Here is a 21,211-nt window from a genome sequence, read left to right as displayed (position 1 = left end):
AAAGTAATATTGTCATCTTGGTGTGTTCCTTTGCTCATATAATGAGTGGTTGAGCTGTCTTCTTTCAGGGGAAAAATGGTAAAACAGGATTTTGCTTTTAATAAGATCTTTACTTGTTTTTTCTTCTGCTTTTGTGAAAAGAGCATTTAAAATTTGAATCAATATTATGCTTCTACACCAGAAATCTCAAGACCCATTTTGTATTAAGAACTGAAAAACCAGGGCTTCCCTGGTGGCACAGTGGTTAAGAATCCACCTGCCAATGCAGGGGACATGGGTTCAAGCCCTGGTCCAGGAAGATCCCACATTCTGCGGAGCAGCTAAGCCCGTGCGCCACAACTACTGAGCCTGTACTCTAGAGCCCACGAGCCACAACTACTGAGCCCCGTGTGCCACAACTACTGAAGCCCGCACACCTAGGGCCCATGCTCTGCACGCAACAAGAGAAGCCACCACAATGAGAAGCCCGTGCACTGCAACGAAGAGTAGCCCCCACTCACCACAACTAGAGAAAGCCCGCGCGCAGCAATGAAGACCCAATGCAGCCAAAAATAAATAAATTTAAAAAAATTACTAAAAAACAAAAACTGAAAAACTCCTTACTGATTCGTGAGTACTTTTAGCTAATATTTATGGTCATATTTAGGATGATGTAAACTTTATATTTCATGAAGATATTCAAACTTAGGTTCAGAGATCACTGATGCATTCTTTTAGCACTTTACTGGTTTTCTGAATATTTATTTAGCGCTTTTATATACTAAATCAACAGTCTGCTTTTTTTCTATTCTAAAAATTGATTTAACTACTAAAGAAATCTTAGATTATCTGAAATAAGTTGGGATTTCAAAGTAGTTTCTCATTAATAATTCTAGTTTTTTTAATGTATTTTGTTTTAAGTTAAAAATATAAATAGTTCAGGTAACATCAGGAATTTCTTAATCACAGCAAACTAAAAAATTAACTTTCTCTTCCTTTTTCCTTAATGAGTGCTAATTAAATTCCATATTAGTTTTTTTGCTACAGTTATCTTTTTTTTTTTTTTTTGTGGTACGTGGGCCTCTTGCTGTTGTGGCCTCTCCCATTGCAGAGCACAGGCTTCCGGACGCGCAGGCTCAGCGGCCATGGCTCACGGGCCCAGCTGCTCCGCAGCATGAGGGATCTTCCCAGACCGGGGCACGAACCCGTGTCCCCTGCATTGGCAGGCGGACTCTCAACCACTGGGCCACCAGGGAAGCCCATACAGTTATCTTGATTTGTTACTCTACTAGTAATATTTTGGCATATAGTATACAATGTTCCCTCTTTCCTTTTATAAACACTACCTTATTTTCCTATAGTGTATCCTCTCTTTTTTCTGCTTCCCTGCTCTTAAAAGTTGTGACTCTAACTTATTTTTGTCCTGTTTTGCTTCAGTTAATACCTCATGAAAATCTCTGAAATTAATATGCCAAAGTAATGAGTTAGGGACATCCCTGGTGGTCCAGTGGGTAAGACTCCACGCTCCCAATGCAGGGGGCTGGGGTTTGATCCCTGGTCAGGGAACTGTATTCGGCATTCATGCTGCAACTAAGAAGGCTGCATGCTGCAACTAAGAGCCCACATGCTGCAACAAAGATCCTGCGTGCTGCAGCTAAGACCTGGTGTAGCCGAAATAAGTAAATAAATAAACCTTAAAAAAAAAAAAGTAATGAGTTAGACCTGATGTAATTTAAGGGAGGAGTAAGTTTTGTTTCCCTTCAAACGTTAGCAGTCAGAATAGCTGATAAAGTTTATAAGTGGAGACTAAAATTTATTTTCACTGGCTGTTTCACCTGTTGAATTATTACATTAAAACAAAGATGAAGGGGACGTCCCTGGTGGTACAGTGGTTAAGAATCCACCTGCCAAGGCAGGGGACATGGTCTCAAGCCCTGGTCTGGGAAGATCCCACATGCCGCAGAGCAACTAAGCCAATAGGCCACAACTACTGAGCCTGCGCTCTAGAGCCCACGAGCCACAACTACTGAGCCTGCATGCCACAACTACTGAAGCCTGCATGCCTAGAGCCTGTGCTCTGCAACAAGAGAAGGCACCGCATTGAGAAGCCCGCACACCGCAACTAGAGAAAGCCCGCGCAGCAACAAAACCCAGCGCAGCCAAAAATAAATAAATAAAGTTAACAGGAAAAAAAAAAAGAAAGAAAACAAAGATGAGGGCTTCCCTGGTGGTGCAGTGGTTAAAAATCCGCCTGCCATTGCAGGGGACACGGGTTTGAGCCCTAGTCCGGGAAGATCCCACATGCCACAGAGCAACTAAGCCTGTGCACCGCAACTACTGAGCCTGTGCTCTAGACCCTGCGAGCCCGTGCTCCTCAACAAGAGAAGTCACCACAATGAGAAGCCCGTGCAACACAAGGAAGAGTAGTCCCCGCTCACCACAACTAGAGAAAGCCCGCGCGCAGCAACGAAGACCCAACACAGCCAAAAATAAAAACAAATAAATAAATAAATTTATTTTAAAAAGCCAGAGATGAGGGGGACTTCCCTAGCAGTCCAGTGGTGAAGACTCTGTGCTTCCACTGCAGGGGGCACTGGTTCGATCCCTGGTTGGGGAACTAAGATCCCACAAGTCATGTGCCATGCCCTTCCCCCCAAAAAAAAGAAGACCAAAGATGAGGATTTCATTGGGACACTTGGAAGTTTTCAAATACAATTTTAATAGGGAGAATAGTAAAGTCCCTATTTACCCGTCACTTAGCTTCACCAGTGGTCAGCATATGGCTGGTCCAGTCTCATCTGTACCTGCCCCTATTTCACCTCACCTGGATGATTTTAAAGAAATGCTTTGGGGTACTTTTGTAGTAAGTAGGATTAAATTTTGTTACAAGATTTATATAAGAAATGGGTGTCGTTTGATATATTTTGGTAGATCATGTATGTACATGAACTTGTATGCTGAGATTTATTTAGCCAAAAGGATAAATTCTGTTTTCTGTATTTCACTTGTTTAAATTATTTTCAAGGCAAACGTTTGAATTTATAAAGAACATGGTGATAAGATTTGGTTTAGATACTTCTGTTCCGAGTTTGAAAGTCTGTCTGATGGCCTCCTTAAAGAGTATTAATTTGTCAAAACAGATTTGTTGTAACGTAATTATAATTATGTTTATTGTTTTGAATAAAGGCTAATTGTTCGAGGGTGTGTTGTTTATATATTGGTTTTTAAATACCCATTTGACCTATGTAAGGGTTGTGAAAATAGTATCAGCACAGGTACAGTCTTGTCGGTTACCGATGCTTATACGGTGTTCATTTTCATAATTACCTTTGTTCTTACATTCCTGGGGGTTTTAGGTCAAGATATTATAAACACTTATAGTTTGTTTGATTTAATATTTAAGAAAATTAATCTGTGTTTTTGAGTGTGTTTTTTTTAATTGTATGAAATTAAACTGGATCTTCAGAAGTCCTACTACTTAAATTTAAAATGTTTACTTGCCATTATAAAAATATTTTGTTCTCAAAGGAATCCACAAAATACATAGAAGTAGAAAAAGGAAACTAAATCATTTATAGTCCTGTTTTCTAAACACAGACTACTCTTAATATTTGATATAGTCCTTTTTAGGTTTTTATTCTATGTTTAGGTGATTTTTAACACCTAAGTATAGAAAAAAGGTTGTATATTATATATACAGCTTTCACATTTTGCATTTTTCACCAGCATTGTTTTATGTTTCTTTGTTTTTAAAAAAAGTATGTTAGTTTAGTTTAGTTTTAGCTTGAAAGTAAAATAGAGAAATATATTTTCTGAACTATCTTCTGCACTGCTTTCTTTAATAACAGTTAACATTTATATAATGCTTTATGTTTTTCCGTTCAGATTTGTTAAAATAATAAATTTATGGACCACAGTGTACCATACTGGTCCTTCAGAGATGAGATGAGGTATTCCCTAATCTCCCAAAGCATTTTTGGGGTCAGATTTATTGAGGTATAATTCACATACAGTATATTTCACTCTTTTTAGGTGTACATTTCTATGATTTTTGATAAATGTATGCTCATGTAACTACTACCACAATCAAGATAGGGAATATTTTCATCACCCTTAAACGTCCCTTCGTGCACCTAGGGAGTCAAGACTAGCTTCCTCCCCAGCCTCAGTACTTCTCCACCACTGATTGATTTTTGTCCCTATAATTTCACCTTGTCCAGAATGTCTTAGAATCGTACGTTGTGTAACCTTTTGTGCCTGGCTGACTTCTTTCAGTTATAATGCTTTTGAGATTGACCCATGTGGCTGCGTGTCTCAGGGTCTCCTTTCCTTGGTCTTGCTGAGTAGTAGTCTGTTGTGTAGATGTACCCCATTTCTTCATCCATTCACTAGCTGATGGATGTGGCTTGTTTCCAGTTTTTGGTGATTATGAATGAAGTTATTTACTTCCATGTATAGGTCTTTGTGTGGATGTATGTTTTCATTTCTCTTGATTAAATACCTAGGAGTAGGATTGCTGGATCACAAAGCATCTGAAAAGCTGAGATTTGGTGTTACATGCTGCAGTTTACGGGCCAGGACTTGAATCCAGATTCTGTAAATCCAAGTCATTTGCTGTCTGCTAGACTATAATGTTGTTTTCAGTGGTGATATTTCCCTGTTTTAACAACATTGCTAACAAATCTCTCAGATTTTGGCAACAGTTAAAGAATGGAGATATTTATCAGCAACTTTACGTCAGAATATAAATAAAAATTTCCCTCAAGTTATTAGTTTCCATCTCTGACCTGGAAATTTGGAAGTTTATAAAATAAATTTTAACTCTTAAAATCTAGGCTTAGTCTTAGATGAATAATTACCCCCCCCCATTTATTTTGCATGGATTAAGATCTCACCAGAACCTTAGATGTATAGAGAACAAGATTTTCCATTAAAGTTGATTTAATAATTATATAAAATCTGTCTTCTGGCATAAAAAAATTGAAATTCTTTGTCATATTCAAGATTTTCAATAATACAAATGTAAAATACTTTTTTTTAAATTTATTTTTGGCTGTGTTGGGTCTTTGCTGCACATGGGCTTTCTCTAGTTGCAGCAAGCGGGGGCTACTCTTTGTTGCGGTGCGCGGGCTTCTCATCGCGGTGGCTTTTCTTGTTGTGGAGCGTGGGCTCTAGGCGCACAGGCTTCAGTAGTTGTGCCACTCGGGCTCAGTAGTTGTGGCTCGCAGTCTCTAGAGCACAGGCTCAGTAGTTGTGGTGCACGGGCTTAGTTGCTCCGCGACATGTGGGGTCTTCCTGGAGCAGTGTTCGAACCCGTGTCCCCTGCATTGGCAGGCGGATTCTTAACCACTGTGCCACCAGGGAAGTCCCTTCATATAAGTTTTTAAAGCAAATTGCCAAATTATCTCTAAATACTCATTCTGGTCAACTTAGGATAGCTCAAATGTATAAATTTCTGTTTTCTATTTAGTATAATATTATAATTTTTTCCACCATAAATGTATTGAACGGTGTGATTACACTTTAAGAACATCTAGCGTGGTACTTCACGATCCACGTCACTCTGGCTCTGACAGGCGGAAGCAGTGGTGGCAGGAGCAGCCCTGTGGCAGAAGATCTGACGTCGGAGCCCAGTTGGGCTGGATCACTGACCCATCCCTTCCAGCCTTCCATCTGTACCAGGAGCAGCGCCCATACTTTCCCTGGGACTTCCAGACCAGGGAGGCAGATGATGCGATCATTAACTGGCCCAAGCAAAAAAAAGAATTAAGTATTAAATCCCAACACACTGGTTTTGCAACTCTTGCCATTGATACTTATTTTACCTTTACAAACAATGATTAAACTTTGGCAGTAGCACTTGTAATTGTATTCAGGTACTGAGAGTGAAAGATATAATAGTGCCTTTGATTAAACAACCTGAAGGGTTAGCTAAGTTTAATTATGGGCTCATTCTCTCTAAGAAAGTAATAACTATAATTATTGAGATGCTAAATTAATAAGAAATAAGCTTTATATTTCTCATCTCATTGTTTAAAAAGCAGCAATAGCTATCCAAAACTGGGGTCAAATCTCAGCCACTTACTAATTGAATGATGTACAAATTCATCACCTTACATGAAAATGAAGGTGAATAATACCTTGCTAAAGGCTTTATGAGCTCCAAGATAATGCATATAAAACACTTAGCACAGTGCCTGTTAATGTTACATAAAACCCACTTAGGAACTTTGGGGGAGGCTGTGGCAGCAAATAAGTGGAGACACTGGATCCACCTTTCTTCTGTGAACGCTGTGTTTGCTTGGGATCCCACGTTCAGCTGACTGAGCAGTGCTCAAGGTTAATCATAGGAAGGTTAGTGAATTACGTAAATAGCCAGTCCACACAGGGATCCCACATCTCAGCACAACTTTCTTTCTAGTTAATACGGAAGACTTTGAAGTAATAGTGACATGGAATATAATAATGACGTTTCTGAAGGCGGTGATACAGAATGAGAACATGGACAAGCTGTGAAAGAGATGAAGTATTTAAGGCCTGCTTCTGAACTTTGGTACATAATATGTTCCATCATGGAGCCGTTATGTTGACAGATTTTTATTGATACAATAGGGAAATACTTTTTAAATTAGGAGAGTGCGCCATCATTATTTTGTTAGAAACGCATAGGAATTTACCGAAGTGGGAGGAACTTGGGTGCTTTTTCCTTCTACTCTGGTAGATTTTTTTCAGTCTTTTATGATTTAAAAAAAAAACTCTTAAAAATTTAAAGCATTCCTTTTATCTTGACTCTAGCCTCTTTAGCAAAGCCTTTCTAGTTATAGAAGATTCATTTATGTTCTCATAAATAAAACAACTGAAGTAAAGATTTCTTTTTAAGTGTCCTGAAGAAAAGATTCTACTTAATTTAAATGGAGTAATTTTTTCTGTTTTTCTGTGATCCTTGATTCTTCATAGTTACGTTTTGGTGTGTTTTTTTTCTTTTGTATTTCCAGTATGTGACTTCAAAGCACCTTAAAAATTTTTTTTTATATTTAGAAACATTCTTCCCAACCATAGTTTGCTAGCTGTCAAAAAAATTAAAATGTATTTCCAAATGTGTTTATGACCAAACTTATTTAATAGTGTGATTCTGAAGTACACATAAAGTGAATAGAGAATAATAGATTTCTTGATGAGCTACACGTTTGTTATTTATAATTATTTACACATAGAAATTCATTGTTTCCTTTCCTTTTTTGACTTGAGAACATAGAAACAAAACAAATCATTTCCACAAATTTTTTCTCTTTAGATTTGCAGTGAGGTTTTTGAGATCCAAAATGCCATATGTTAACTTTGCCTGTGTATTATTTTTCTCCTGGAAATTGAGAAGTTAAATGTGTAATACTGGCTAAAAAGTTTGTTTGAGGAGCTCGTTTTCATTATTTTCCAATCTCCTGGAAAGAATGCTTGCGTGAGTTTTGAAGAATACAGACTGTTCGGTACATTTTTTTTTTTTTTTTTTTTTTTTTGCGGTACGCGGGCCTCTCACTGCTGTGGCCTCTCCCGCCGTGGAGCACAGGCTCCGGACGCGCAGACCCAGCGGCCATGGCTCACGGACCCAGCCGCTCCGCAGCACGTGGGATCCTCCCGCACCGGGGCACGAACCCCTGTCCCCCTCATCGGCAGGCGGACTCTCAACCACTGCGCCACCAGGGAAGCCCTGTTTGGTACATTTTGAAGCTTATTTACTCTCTGAAATCTCATAATTTATGAAATCAAATTGACTTTATTAAGACAGATTTTTCATTCTATTTTGTAGTAAGATGGAAAGAAAATATTAGTTAGCATTCAACCAGTTTTAGCAGTAATTTTTACCAATGAAGTCTTAACCTGGATTTTTGTCTGTTTAATGGTATAGTAATAAAGCCTGTGTTTCGGTCATTTCTCCCATGTCTCGGCTTCCTAGAGCTTCTCACTTTGTATTCTATCAGTAAATTAAAAGTCATTAAGCATGTTACTTCAGTGCATTGTTCTGTCACACTGACATGTAAAAGTACAGGATAGGCATCTATTAAGAGGGTGTGAAATACATTTAATCTTAAGGGGTAGATAAGGCAAGTTCAAGTACCTTTTAATAGTCTGAGTTTTAACCTTCCATTAGTTAGCAGTCATCTGATGTTATCGTCCACCCTTTCATTCCAGTTTAAAACACCTCACAAAAACCTGACACTAAAGGTAGAATGAATGCTTTAAAGACTCAGATTTCTCTAATGTCCATTAAATCGACATTCATTTTAAAATTATTTAGCATAATATACAGTAATTCATTTAACAGGCTACCATTTGAAAGCTGTGATAGGAAAAAGGAGAGACTTGAATTTGAATAAGTTTGTTACTTTCCTAATATGTTTCTCCTGAGCTATGTAGATAATGTAAATTTACACAAGATAGTAAAGGAATATTTTCTATGGATAATGTAAATTAAAATTTTAAAAAAACTTTATTTCTTGTGACTGAGTTGCAACCTTTTTAAAACTTAAGAACAGGGCTTCCCTGGTGGCGCAGTGGTTGAGAGTCCGCCTGCCGATGCAGGGGACACGGGTTCGTGCCCCGGTCCGGAAAGATCCCACATGCCGCGGAGCGGCTGGGCCTGTGAGCCATGGCCGCTGAGCCTGCACGTCCAGAGCCTGTGCTCCGCAACGGAAGAGGCCACAACAGTGAGAGGCCTGCATACTGCCAAAAAAAAAAAAAAAAATGTGTACTAAGAAAATGTTCTCTCACTCCAAAGACGACAGACAGGTTTTTATGGAGCAACAAGTCACAACATACAGCTTTGGCAGCTCTGTTTTTCTAAATTTCCAAGTAAGTTTGAGTTGGTGTGAATCAGGCATCACCAGTTTTATGATGAAGCACCTGTACTTCTCAGGAAGGCCGTGCCCTTTTAGTCCCTCTCTTTCCATCAGGCCTAGCAAGGTTACTCAAGGTGTGCATTACATGCATGTGGCCCGAGTATAGAATTCCATGTACTAAAATATTATAATTTACATATATTAGGTCACAGCTGTATACTGACATCAAACTAATGAATTAGAGCATAGCACAAGTGTGTTTTTTTTTTTTTTTTGGCCATGCCACACAGCTTGCGGGATTTTAGTTCCCTGACCAGTGATCAAACCTGGGCCCCCTGCAGTGGATTGTGGCGTCTTAACCACTGGACCACCAGGGAATTCCCAGCAAGTGTTGATTCTTGAAAGTGCTGTGTAATTGTGTAATAGCTAGGGGACTTTTTGAGAAAAGGAATTAAATGTCAGTGTTGCTATATCTGATAAGGGGTTAATATCCAAAATATATAAAGAACTCATACAACTCAATAGCAAAAAAAAAATAGAATCCAATTTAAAAATGGGCAAAGGACCTAAATAGACATTTTTTCAAAGAAGATATATGAATGGCTAACAGGTACATGAAAAGATGCTCAATATCGTTAATCATCAGGAAAGTGCAAGTCAAAACTACAGTGTGCTATCACATCACACCTGTTGGAATGGCCATGATGGCCATCATTAAAAAGATAAGAGATAGCAAGTGTGGGTAGGGGTGTAGACAGAAGGGAACCCTTGTGCACTGTTGATGGGAATGTAAATTGGTGGAAGACATTTTGGAGGTTCCTCAAAAAATCAAAAATAGAACCATCACATGATCTGGCAATTCTACTTCTGGGGATATATTCAAAGGAAGCAAAAACCTAGCTCCAAAAGGTATCTGCACCCCCATGATCATAGCAGCATTACTTACAATAGCAAAAATATGGAAACAACCTAAGTTTCCACTGGTGGATAAATGGATAAAGAAGTTGTGGTGTATGTATATAATGGAATACTCTTCAGCCATAAAAAATGAGGAAATCCTACCATTTGCAACAACATGGATGGACCTTGAAGGAACTATGCTAAGTGAAATAAGAGCAAAAAATCCCCAACAAACTCATGGAAAAGGAAATCATACTTGTGGTTACCAGAAATGGGGTCATGGGGAGGGGGAATTGGAGGAAGGCGGTCAGCAGGTACAAACTTGCAGTTATAAGATAAGTACTAGGGCTGTAATGTACCACATGATGACTACAGTTACTACTGCTATATGATGTATAGGAACGTTGTTAAGAGAGTAGATTCTAAGAGTTCTCATCACAAGGAGAAATATTTTTTCTTTTCTTTTTATTTTATCTATATGAGATGATGGATGTTAACTAAACCTATTGTAATCATTTCACAATAAACGTAAATCAAACCATCATGCTGTACACCTTAGACAGTGATGTATGTCAATTATTTCTCACTAAAACTGGAAAAATATCAGTTTGCAAAAAATTATGTCATATTAGAATGATTGATTATCTCCAGTCGTCTAGAAACATAATAAGATGAATTTAATAGGGATAAATATTATGTGCATGTTTAACTTTTTAAAAAAATATATAATATCTCATCAACCAGGGAAAGCCAACTGAGCCGTGTGGCCACGGAATTTCCCTTTAGGTTGGGTTTGTTTAGCAGTGACTCTCTGGTGGCCAGGGGAGGGGCAGAGGGAAGGCTAAAGGAATTACCTTGAAGCTTCATGTACAAAGCAAGCCATGTTAATTAGTTTTCGTGCAGTAACAAACCATCCCAAAGCTTCCTGACTTGAAACAATAACTGTTTATTTTGCTCTTGTTTCTGTGGGTCAGCAATTTGGCCTCTATCAGCTGGGTGGATTTTCTGGACTCATTCTTGTGTCTGTTGTCAGCTGCTGAGTTGGTTGGAGGCTGGCCGAACTGGGATGGCTTCAAGATGGACGGACTTATCCATGTGGCCCTCTCCCTAGCTTCACATGGCAGCTGGGCAAAGTTCTAAGAGAACAAGTGGAAACACTCCAGACCTCTTGAGGCCCAGACTCAGAACTGACACTAAACCACTTCCACCAGATTCTGTTGGTCAGAGCAAGTTTCATGATCCCTTCCATTCAAGGGGTCTGGAAATAGACCCTGTCTCTTGATCAGAGGAGCTGCAAAGAGGGTGACATGGGGAGGGGAAGAATCACTGCCTTCTTTGTAAACAGACTGCCACGCCAAGCACACTGTTTCAATATATTGTAGATCAATGAAAATAGTTTTTAAAACATGCTTTTATTCACACTTTACATATTGAGAAACCACAACTCCCACTACAGGTCGGCTGGCCATGCATTTAGATTAATTTGGACAGTGAATCTAATAGCTGGAAAGTAAGTTTTGTTCTTATGCTGAATTATTTGTTGAGGTAGTATGGGGGGTAAAGTTATGGGTTATAAAGTAAAATGTTTTCATTTTGTTTCAAAATAAGATAAAAGGATCCAAAATGTGTTTTCTGAATGTGTCCAAAAGAAAATCTAAATCTACTTAGATCTAGTAGTACTTAAATGTAAATCTATCTACCTTGTAGATATTTATGTTCCTACAAATAGTTAATGATGTTGAATAAAAAAATTGTGCCAAGAGTAAATTACTATAAACGTAAATATTATGGAGTTTTTATGCTGCAGAAAATTAACAATTTTAAATATAGTTATTTGGAATTTAAAATTTGAACATCTGTCTCATTTCTAGGAGCTCTGCCAGTGCCGACCTGGAGAAGGAAATTGTTCCTGCTGTAAGGAGTGTATGCTGTGTCTTGGGACGCTTTGGGATGAGTGCTGTGACTGTGTTGGTAAGTTGACATACAGTAAAGTTTCTTAATATTTCACATCACAGAATCCTTTACTTTAACAGACTTTAAATAATATAAATGTATTTTTTGTGCCTAGACTAGGTTTTTTATAAGATACTGTAGGTGTATAGAACAATATATTATTGCATTTGCTTGTCTTTAATAGTATTTACATATATATGTATTTTTATAGAAAAGGTCTGGGAGGAAATTAAAAGCTCTTATTCTTGGGAAGTAGGAGTGGAGGAACAAACAGGGTTTTTTTACTTTTTCATTTTTATACTGTTGATATATGTATGTTTTTAAAAGCCATGCAAATTAAATTAGATTAATTTATTTTTTTTAATGAGAGGGGTCAGGGCGGGGGTGGTTTCGGGGGGAGTCGGGCTTGGCAGAGAGCAGAGTTGTTTGTTTGTTTGTTTGTTTGTTTTTCTTTTGTCTGCACATGTGGGATCTTAGTCCCCAACCAGGGGTTGAACCCGTGCCCCCTGCAGTGGAAGCGTGGAGTCTTAACCACTGGACTGCCAGGGAAATCCCCTGTTGATATTTTTTTATAAGAAGTATGTGGTATTGTCACAAGTAAAAATAGGTACTTAGCATAATAAAACTAGACTATCTTCATTTATATACGACTTCATTACAAAGATTCTTGAGAAACCAAAAGCTGTTTTAAGGGCTTTCTGAGGAACAGTCTCTAAGATGTATTACGTAAAAAAAAAAAGCAAGGTGCAAGAGTATGTTTATAGAATGCTATCGTTTGCGTTTTGGAAAGAAAATTTACGTGGACAGACTGTTGCTGGGAGAAACGCTCATCCTCTCTCTGACCAGTTAACTCTTTAACCCTTTAAAACTGCAGTTCAGCTGTCCCCTTTTCTCGGAATCCTTCCTCATTTGACTGAGATAGGATCCTCTGTGCTATAAAGAGAATCTGTTTCTCTTTTCTGATTTTCTCTTAAGAGTAACAGCCGTAGCTCATTCATCTTTGCTGTCCAGCATATTCCTCAAATCCTGCGGTTTTTAGATCTAGATCTCTACCCTCAGGCTTTGTTTTGGGTATGTGTGTGTTTGTTTTGTTTTTACTTTTCCAGATGTACACAAAAATAGAGAGCACAGTGAACTACTATGTACCTGCGCCCCAGCATCAAGGCCATACCTGTTCCACCCGTCATCTATGTGTCTGTCCCTGCCTTTTTTGGTTGGATGACTATAAAGTAAATAAATAGTTTTACTACAACTCCAATAACTACTTTAGTTATTCATCTCAAAAAAAGAGTAAATTTCCTTACATAACACAGTGTCAGTACCACATGATTAACATGATTAACAATACTTCCTCAGCATCTAATACCCGGTCCTACTCAGATTGCCCTAGCTGCCTAAAGGTTGTTTATAGTTGTTTTAGTCAAAGCAAGATCCAACAGAGTCCACTTAGTATATTTAATTGTTAGATTTCTTTTATTGTTCCTCCTCCCCTCATCACCTTTTTTTTTTTTTTTTTTTTTGCGTTATGTGGGCCTCTCACTGTCGTGGCCTCTCTCGTTGCGGAGCACAGGCTCCGGACATGCTGGCTCAGCGGCCATGGCTTATGGGCCTAGCCGCTCTGCGGCATGTGGGATCTTCCTGGACCAGGGCACGAACCCGTGTCCCCTGCATCGGCAGGTGGACTCTCAACCACTGCGCCACCAGGGAAGCCCCCCTCATCACCTTTTAAAATTCCATTGACTTGTTGTAGGAACTAGTGAGTTGTGATGGAAAACATGCCACTTTCTGGATTTGCGTGATTGCTTCCTGTGGTTATTTAACTTGTTACCCTGTCCTCTCTGTCTCCTGTAGGTCTAAAGGCTGATCGGACTCAGGTTTAGTTTTGGGAGGTGGGGTGCAGTGTACTGTGTCCCCATTAATAATATCTTGTCATCCCGCTTTCAGTGTTGCTAAAATTGGTGGGTGGGTTCAGATGGTGAAGGTTTGACGACTTCATGGTGAGTCCCCACCAGTCTTCCACCCAGTGGTTCCACCCATGGCTTTTTTATATATATTTGGCGTTTTAATCAGTTGTTGTCATTATTATTATTTTTTGCTCAAATTGTCCCATCTTTGGTTAGTAGGAGCCTCTTCAACTTGGCTCTTGAGTCTTTTTGACATGACTTCTGTCATCTTTGTTGGTTTCAAACAGGCTGTCCCGGGCTCATCTTATAAATATACATCATATACATCTTATACATTTATATCTGTTGTACAAAACATTCACTTGTTACATAAAACATTAATGCATCTTGTTTTTTCTTTTTTCTTAATTGAATGTTCTGGAATTTCTTCCACATTAATATCATTTTTTGGTAGCTACCTAAAGCCCTGTTGTCGGCAGTAACACTTTATATACTCATTCATCCCTAGGTGGACATGTAGTTGCTTCCAGTCTTGTACCATTACAAATAATAGTATGATGAATAACCTCGTATAGATAGTCAGTTCTGTTTAATATTGCTAGATGTTGTCAAATTCTCCTTCCAAAGGGGTTTATCATTTGCATTCCCACCAATGAGGCACATCTCTTCATCTCCACCGGTATCACCCTAAACCAATTCTCCAGCAGATTTTGACTGGACTTGGAAACACTGTATTTTGATGGATTTTGAACTTCTTCCACTCTCCTTCAGAAACTCCAACTCCTTTAAAACACATTTTATTGGATTTTTCCATCTCTTATCCGTCCCTTTGCCTGTTATCTTTGTATCCTCAGTCACTTCCCCCTCATTTATTAATAGCTTCAGTACCTGAATCAACGTCTCACTTCCACCACTAGACCCACTTGCCCCTTTCGACGGTTCCAATGTGTGCATTGAAGATCCACCCTGGCCTTTTGTTCCTAGGCCTCCTTAGTGATGATGGTTTTTAAATCCACCCCACCGTCATTTACCCAACCCATAGGTTGGTGCTTAATTCCCCTCTTTCCTCACATCCAACATCCAGTTCAAACCAAACGATCCTCTGTTGCACTTTTAAAATATGACGTGTGAGAGGCACATTTTAAAGATGTAATAGGGGATTGATCAAACAAGATAGGGCAGAAGACCAAGAAAGAGGAAAACATGGGTTGAAGGAAACAATAGCTTTAACCAGGAGTTAAGGATGGTTGTAGAATGATAACTGTTCTTTCATATGATGGTCAGTCAGGTGCAGCCATAGAGGAGACACAGGAGAAGCTGAGGAAACAGCTTTCGTCATGCTCCCAGGTCTCAGGGAGGGATCACTGCATGCCACGCAGGGTCCCAGGGGAAGCGCCAGGTTTTGGTCAAGTGGGAAAGACAGGAGCAGAGGAAAGTGTTGGCAGTCTTCTTTTGGGGTTTCTGCAGGAAAGGCAGGGTGGGGCAGGGCAAGCAGTGTAGAAGTGGCTAGTCTGAATAATTTTGGTGGACTCTAAGCTGTAGGGGTGGTCCCTAGTTGTCTGGTACATGGCCCCAGGATGGTGAAGGCAGAGGAATATATTGCCTCCCGGGATGTACTGGCCAGAGAGAGGAGGTCTGGCTCTGCATTGGTTAGCTTGCTGGATCCAAGAATTGCCTACCCCAGGAGGGGCAGGCTCTCTCCCACCAGAAAGGCTTTTTCTGTATTATACAGAAGATTTAAAGCATCAATGATACAGAGACCTAGGAGACAACTAGCCTGACCAAAGCAAGAAGTGAGGGTTCTGAGGAGCTTATCTCTGAGAAGGAACTGAGTTCCACAGGATATCAAGCATGTACTTGAGAAGCAGAATGATTTTTCAAGATATGCTGAAAGTTTATGTATGGTCCTCAAGAAAAGAAACTTCCAAGCATAGAAATTCCAAGAAAAAACAAAAGTTCAACAAGAAAATATTAGTCCATAAAGGAATTAAATATAGCAGTTCGTTTTCTATTATGAAAATTTTCACACATACACAGAAGTGGAGAGAATAGCATGATGATTCCTATATACCTGTCACCTACTTCAGCAGTTGTCAAGAATATGCCACCTTTGTTTCATCTATCCTTTTTCATTCCTTTCTCTTTCTTTGTGTGAAAGTGTTTAAAAAGCAAGTAACATTGTGGTAACCTAAATGGGAGGAGAGTCCAAAAGGAAGGGGATATCCATATGTGTATGGCTGATTCATTTTGTTGTGCAATGGAGGCTAACACAACATTGTAAAACAACCATACTCCAATAAAAATTAATTTGACAAAAAAAGCAAGGTAGGGGCTTCCCTGGTGGCGCAGTGGTTGGGAGTCCGCTTGCCGATGCAGGGGACGCGGGTTCGTGCCTCGGTCCGGGAAGATCCCACATGCCGCGGAGCGGCTGGGCCCGTGAGCCGTGGCCACTGGGCCTGCGCGTCCGGAGCCTGTGCTCCGCAACGGGAGAGGCCACAGCAGTGAGAGGCCCGCGTACCACAAAAAAAAAAAAAAGCAAGTTAGAAACAGTAAATAATTTTTACTCCTGCATTTTTCAATATCAATCTCTAAAGTAAATACAGACACTTGCCTTTTTAATCATAATGCCTTATGACACCTAACAAAATTAACAATAATTTCTTTGTTTAATCTAAAATTCAGTTCATGATCACGTTTCTCCTGATTTCTCAAAAGTGTGTGTATAATTAATTTGTTCAAGTGGATCCAGACAAGGTCCTTGTGTTATATCTGGTTGCTGCGTCTGAGTCCTCCTTTAATCCAGACTGGCCCCCTCTGTTTTTTCTCATGCCATTTGACATACTGAAGAAATAGTATCAGTTTTCCTGTAGAATATCCCACATTCAGGATTTGACTGTTTGCTTCCTTGAGATACCATTTAACCGTATTTCCAGTAATTTGGAGCTAATTATGAAAGTTTGGTTAGATTCAGGTTTAATCATTTTTTGCCAAGAAGACCTCATAGGTAATGGTTTTCAATATTTTATGGAGTTCAAAGAAAAGTTCATTTCATCTTGAAATTAGAAATATTTTCCTTTGGTTGTGTGACATTGGACAAGGAAATTCTATCACAGTATCTGTTCTGCAGTCAGCAGTGTTCATGGGGTCATGTGAAGATAGCTGCTGTTTGCTGGTTTTTAACGTTCAGAATCAGTGTTTAATAAGACAAGAAGATTTCATTATGCGTAGGCAACAGAATGTGTAATAGTTATAAAATTTGTTGATGTCACAGGAGAAGTTGGGTAGGGAACGTGGAAAGGGCAACAGTATCCTTATCTGCAAATGAGGGAATGAAGCAACGTGGAATAAAAGTGAGAAGTTTAAGTGTATTTAAGATTACAAAAGAAACAAATAATAGTGTTAGAATAATATAATTATTAGAAATATGGGAGAGAGATGGGGTTAGTATAAATGAACTTAATCTTCATTTTTCATGTAAGAAGATTAATAGGCAATGTCTGTGGTTGTTTTTACTGCTAGTTATACATTAATCATTTTTACTTAAATTCTTTTAGCAGTAACCACCAGAGAAACTTAGAACAGGCTTTAAAAGTAGCTGTGTATGGGGAGTGCAGTTTCGGGTGGGAGGAGGGGAAAGGAATGCTCTTTTCATTGTAAGCTCCTCTGGACTCTGTTGTTGCTGTCTAACCAGCACACTAAAAGAAAGGAATAACTCTTTTTCCCCTTAGTCTTAATTTCTACCCTTAAAATGTGGTTTCATTGAGTAAATTCTAACTTGACATATCCTTAGTTTTCAAATGTATGATGAAACAGGTCAGATTTATAAAAGAATTAAGCAACGATTTTAAAACCCCTTCGTATTTAGTTGTTGTAGACCAAGAACACAATAGTCATGAATTCTGGCTCACTGAAAGAAGTCGCATCGGGATTCTGGGCGCTTAAAGGATTTGAGATGCTTGCCTTTTCACTTGTTGCCATTTGTTTCCTGGTTTTTGGCCTCCCAGGCTGTCATGTGCAGAGCCAATTTCTTGAAAAATTTTAATATAATTAGTATGTAAATTTTGGTAGTGAAACAATGCCACAAAGGAACAAACTTTCTCAAGAAAATGATAATGAAGAGAAGTGAGAGCTTCCAAAATAAACTTTATAGTCAACTAAACAAAAGCTCCCTAACAATGATAAGCTTCAGGGCAGTGGTGAGATGCTTCCCAGAAAGGTTTAAATTATGGGTGGTTAGTAACTCCAACCAGAAAGTGATCCATTTTACATAGTGAAAATGGGCAACTAAAGAATTTCCACAAAATTGACAAGGTTACTTTTACTGAGCAGGATAACTTCCACACTTCATTCGAAGAGCAGATTCCATGGTTCACCACCCTTGAAAGAATGCAGAACCTGAAGAGTGCTTTAGTGTGGAAATAGAAACAGAATCCGCTTGCCTAGGAGAACCTCTAGTGATGACCTCTGGACAAGAGCCTAATTAAAAAGAGAAGATAGATAAAAATTTTATAATGATACCATGGAAACATATTACCTAGCAACTGTTTACTTCAGGCTTCCTGGTTTTAATGCAGTGTATTGAGATTTAAATGAAAAATGCTTTTGGCCTAAGTTTGATAAATGCACAAAACTCCAAAAAAGTTTGTTGTTTTTTTTTTTTTTTATGTAATGGAATCCCAGGATATGAGCACTGAAGTTTTTTCAAAGCCTCAGTAGATGTTGAGTTTAGCTCTTCTAACAGTTGGACTCGTTTCTTCGCCCTTTCCTCTCTAATTACTAGTTCTTATTCATTATAGAGTCTGGCAGAGGAATATATTATGTATGTTTGCATAAAATAAGTATTCTAAGTATTATTTGCTTTTCAGTGGCACTTAAAGATTATTTCTAGAATGTGATTATTAGAGCAGTGGACACAAAATCAGGCTGAATCATAATCTTGTCTCTAATCCTAGATTATATAACATTGGACAAATTATTTAACTTATCTGGACCTTTTTCCTCTTTTGTGAGTAAAGGAGTCCGATTTGACCATTGAATCTGTGATTCTGTCACACAATCTAAATCATAAAAGTTGAGGTATATTGAAAGATATTACAAATGGTATGCACAACCTGTTATCCTCAGCTCTTGCCTTGTTCCTTAAACTAACAAAATGTGGAACACACATGAGAGAGTTTTTCCTTTTCCCTAAATTTATAAAGTACAGGAATTTATAAATTTGGTATAACTTTTCAAACTCTTAATGTGAGGAAAAGGAAAAACTTCATATTAGACCTAGTAGTTGCTAAACAAAAATGAAACATAATTTAGCTTTTAAAAGTGAAACGTTCACAAAAGGAAATCCAGAGGGTTCTGTTTCAGTTATTATTGCTAGTAAACAACCTACCCCAAAACATAGTGGTTTAACACAGTAGCAATCATTTAGTTAGCTCACAGAACTGCATTTTGGGCGAGGTTCTTTGGGGTCGCTCCTTTCTGCTCCCCGCAGTGTCAACCGGGACAGCTCAAAGGCTGGGGCTCATTAAACATTTCCACAGCTCTCTCCTTTATAGAAAAACTCCTTGGAAAAGTTTTCTGTAGTGACTAATTCTCTTCTGCTATTTTCTCTTTTAAAAATAATTTTTTTTAATAATTCATTTTGAAACAACTTCAAATGTAGAGAAAATTTGCCAAAAGGGTAAAAAGACTCCCCAGTTATTAACATTTTATTGCATTTGCTCCGTTGCTTGGTACCTCTGGCTCTCGCCCTCTCCCTCCCCCCTGCCCAACACACACACACACTCGCACACTCATGGGCACACACTCCCATGAAACTCTTTTTTTGAAACTTTAGAATAAAAGCAAGCTTTACACACAATGTCCCATCACTGCTAAACAACCTTGATCTGGGCACATTGGTGTCTGCCAGATTTTTCCATATTAAAGTCACCATTAACCCCTTTGTAATTGATTAGTATTTTGTAGAGTTTTCCAAGAGTACATCAGTATGCTCCTCATCCAACCTCTACCCACCAGCCTTAGCATCCATTGACAACTCCCATCTGATCAAACACCTCTATGATGATTGCCAAATGGTGCTTTACTCTTTCCTTCATTTCGTCTACATTTATCCTTTGGCACTCTGCTAAAAGGAAGAGCTTTCCCTTCTCTTCCATTTTTTTATTCTTTTATTTATAATATAAGGACTCATCAATCCCTATTTTATTCATAGGGTGGTAATCCATTACTATCACTATTTATTTTAATGTTAAAATTGTCAGTTTGGCCAGTGGGAGCCCCTTCAGGTTGCCTCCTGTGTTGTTTTGATGTGTTCCATCATTCATTGATCACTTCCTTACTTTCTGGCACAGAAAGGTGTTCCAGGGTCATTTCAGACGTTCCCTAACCCAGCCCTGGAGTCAGTCTTTCCCCCAAGGAGCTCTGTTCCTCTTAGCCAAGGATAGGTATTTAGAAAACAAGATCTGGGCACTTGGTGTGCTCAGTGCTACTAGGGTGTCAGTGCCTCTAGGCCCTCTCAGCAAAAAACCTAGGAAGGTATCTATGTACAGTGTTAGAAGGCACCTGATTTTAATATGTTGGAGCTTGGATTGCAAGGCAGTACCTAAGAATATCTCATGACAGTCAGTGAGAAAAAGAAATTTTATTCTCTTTGCCTTCCTCGCCACCTCCCCCCCCCCCCCCAGGTATGTGTAATCCTCGAAACTACAGTGACACGCCTCCAACTTCAAAGAGCACAGTGGAGGAGCTTCATGAACCCATCCCTTCTCTCTTCCGGGCACTCACAGAAGGAGACACTCAGTTGAACTGGAACATTGTTTCCTTCCCTGTTGCAGAAGAACTTTCACATCATGAGAATCTTGTTTCATTTTTAGAAACTGTGAACCAGCCACACCACCAAAATGTGTCTGTTCCCAGCAATAATGTTCATGCACCTTATTCCAGTGACAAAGGTAACTGCCAAAGTTGGCTTTTTCTCTCTTGCCCCCCTCACTTTCTCTGTGGTCTGTGAAGCCTATATTAACACTATCTTTTAGAGCAGCTTTTTGGTTTTGAGTGTGTATGGTCTTAAGTAAGTTCTGGACTTTAATAACCCCAATCCCTGAGTAAACAAGGAGGAGTTGTTCTCACAACTCCTTCAGACTTCTGGTGATAGAAGTTCTGTTGGAAAATAGATAACCAGGTTCTAATTTTGATATTTATTTGCATTATGCTTTCATTGTTCTTTTCATGAGATAGCAACAAGGCTGCTTACCTTATGCAGAGTTGTTCATCGTCAGGTAACATCCAGAGTGTCCTAGGAGGTAAGGTTTCTATAATAGCATTAGTGCCACGAATGCTGCCAGGTCATCAGCTGAATTTGTTAATGAGCAAGTTGGTATTACATTCACCTCATTTCCAAGTGTAGCCTTACCCCAGGCAGTGCTCTGCAAATGAGTGCTGTTGGTCAGAAGGGACACTGAATGAGAGAGTGACGTGTACAACTTGGAGAAGCATGTTAAGGAACATTTATTAGTGAACACAGGTCATACCTTAACTTTGGAATGTAAAAGGCATGTAATTTTCATAATGTCTGTGATGTTTTCAAATTAAAGGCTCCACACAATTTCACTGTGGAAGAATAAGACAATTATGAATATTGCA

The 21,211-nt window shown here is 38.9% G+C and overlaps 1 protein-coding gene and 1 long non-coding RNA gene across 12 annotated transcripts in view; one reads left to right on the top strand and one right to left on the bottom strand.

The window, feature by feature from the left end:
- Positions 1 to 21,211, top strand: part of TWSG1 (twisted gastrulation BMP signaling modulator 1) — a 58,891-nt gene that overhangs the window by 9,871 nt on the left and 27,809 nt on the right. For 10 of the 11 annotated variants that reach the window (XR_012325309.1, XR_012325308.1, XR_012325313.1 and 7 more), the window contains exons 3-4: positions 11,585 to 11,684; positions 20,254 to 20,520. Coding sequence is in view for 3 of the 11 variants with exons in the window: in XM_073790531.1 (XP_073646632.1) it covers positions 11,585 to 11,684; positions 20,254 to 20,520 (367 nt within the window). In the remaining 8 variants the exon portion in view is untranslated. The remainder of the gene's footprint in view (positions 1 to 11,584; positions 11,685 to 20,253; positions 20,521 to 21,211) is intronic. The other variant, XR_012325312.1, reaches the window with a different exon arrangement.
- Positions 17,731 to 21,157, bottom strand: LOC109547559 (uncharacterized). The gene is made up of 3 exons (XR_002173377.2): positions 21,100 to 21,157; positions 20,823 to 21,007; positions 17,731 to 18,046 (listed from the first exon to the last, which is right to left on the bottom strand). It is a non-coding gene; the product is annotated as an uncharacterized lncRNA (long non-coding RNA).

Source organism: Tursiops truncatus, chromosome 13 (assembly GCF_011762595.2).
Source record: "Tursiops truncatus isolate mTurTru1 chromosome 13, mTurTru1.mat.Y, whole genome shotgun sequence".
Classification (NCBI taxonomy): domain Eukaryota; kingdom Metazoa; phylum Chordata; class Mammalia; order Artiodactyla; family Delphinidae; genus Tursiops; species Tursiops truncatus.
The sequence above is the reverse complement of the archived record's forward strand: the minus strand, read 5'-3'. Positions and strand labels throughout refer to the sequence as shown.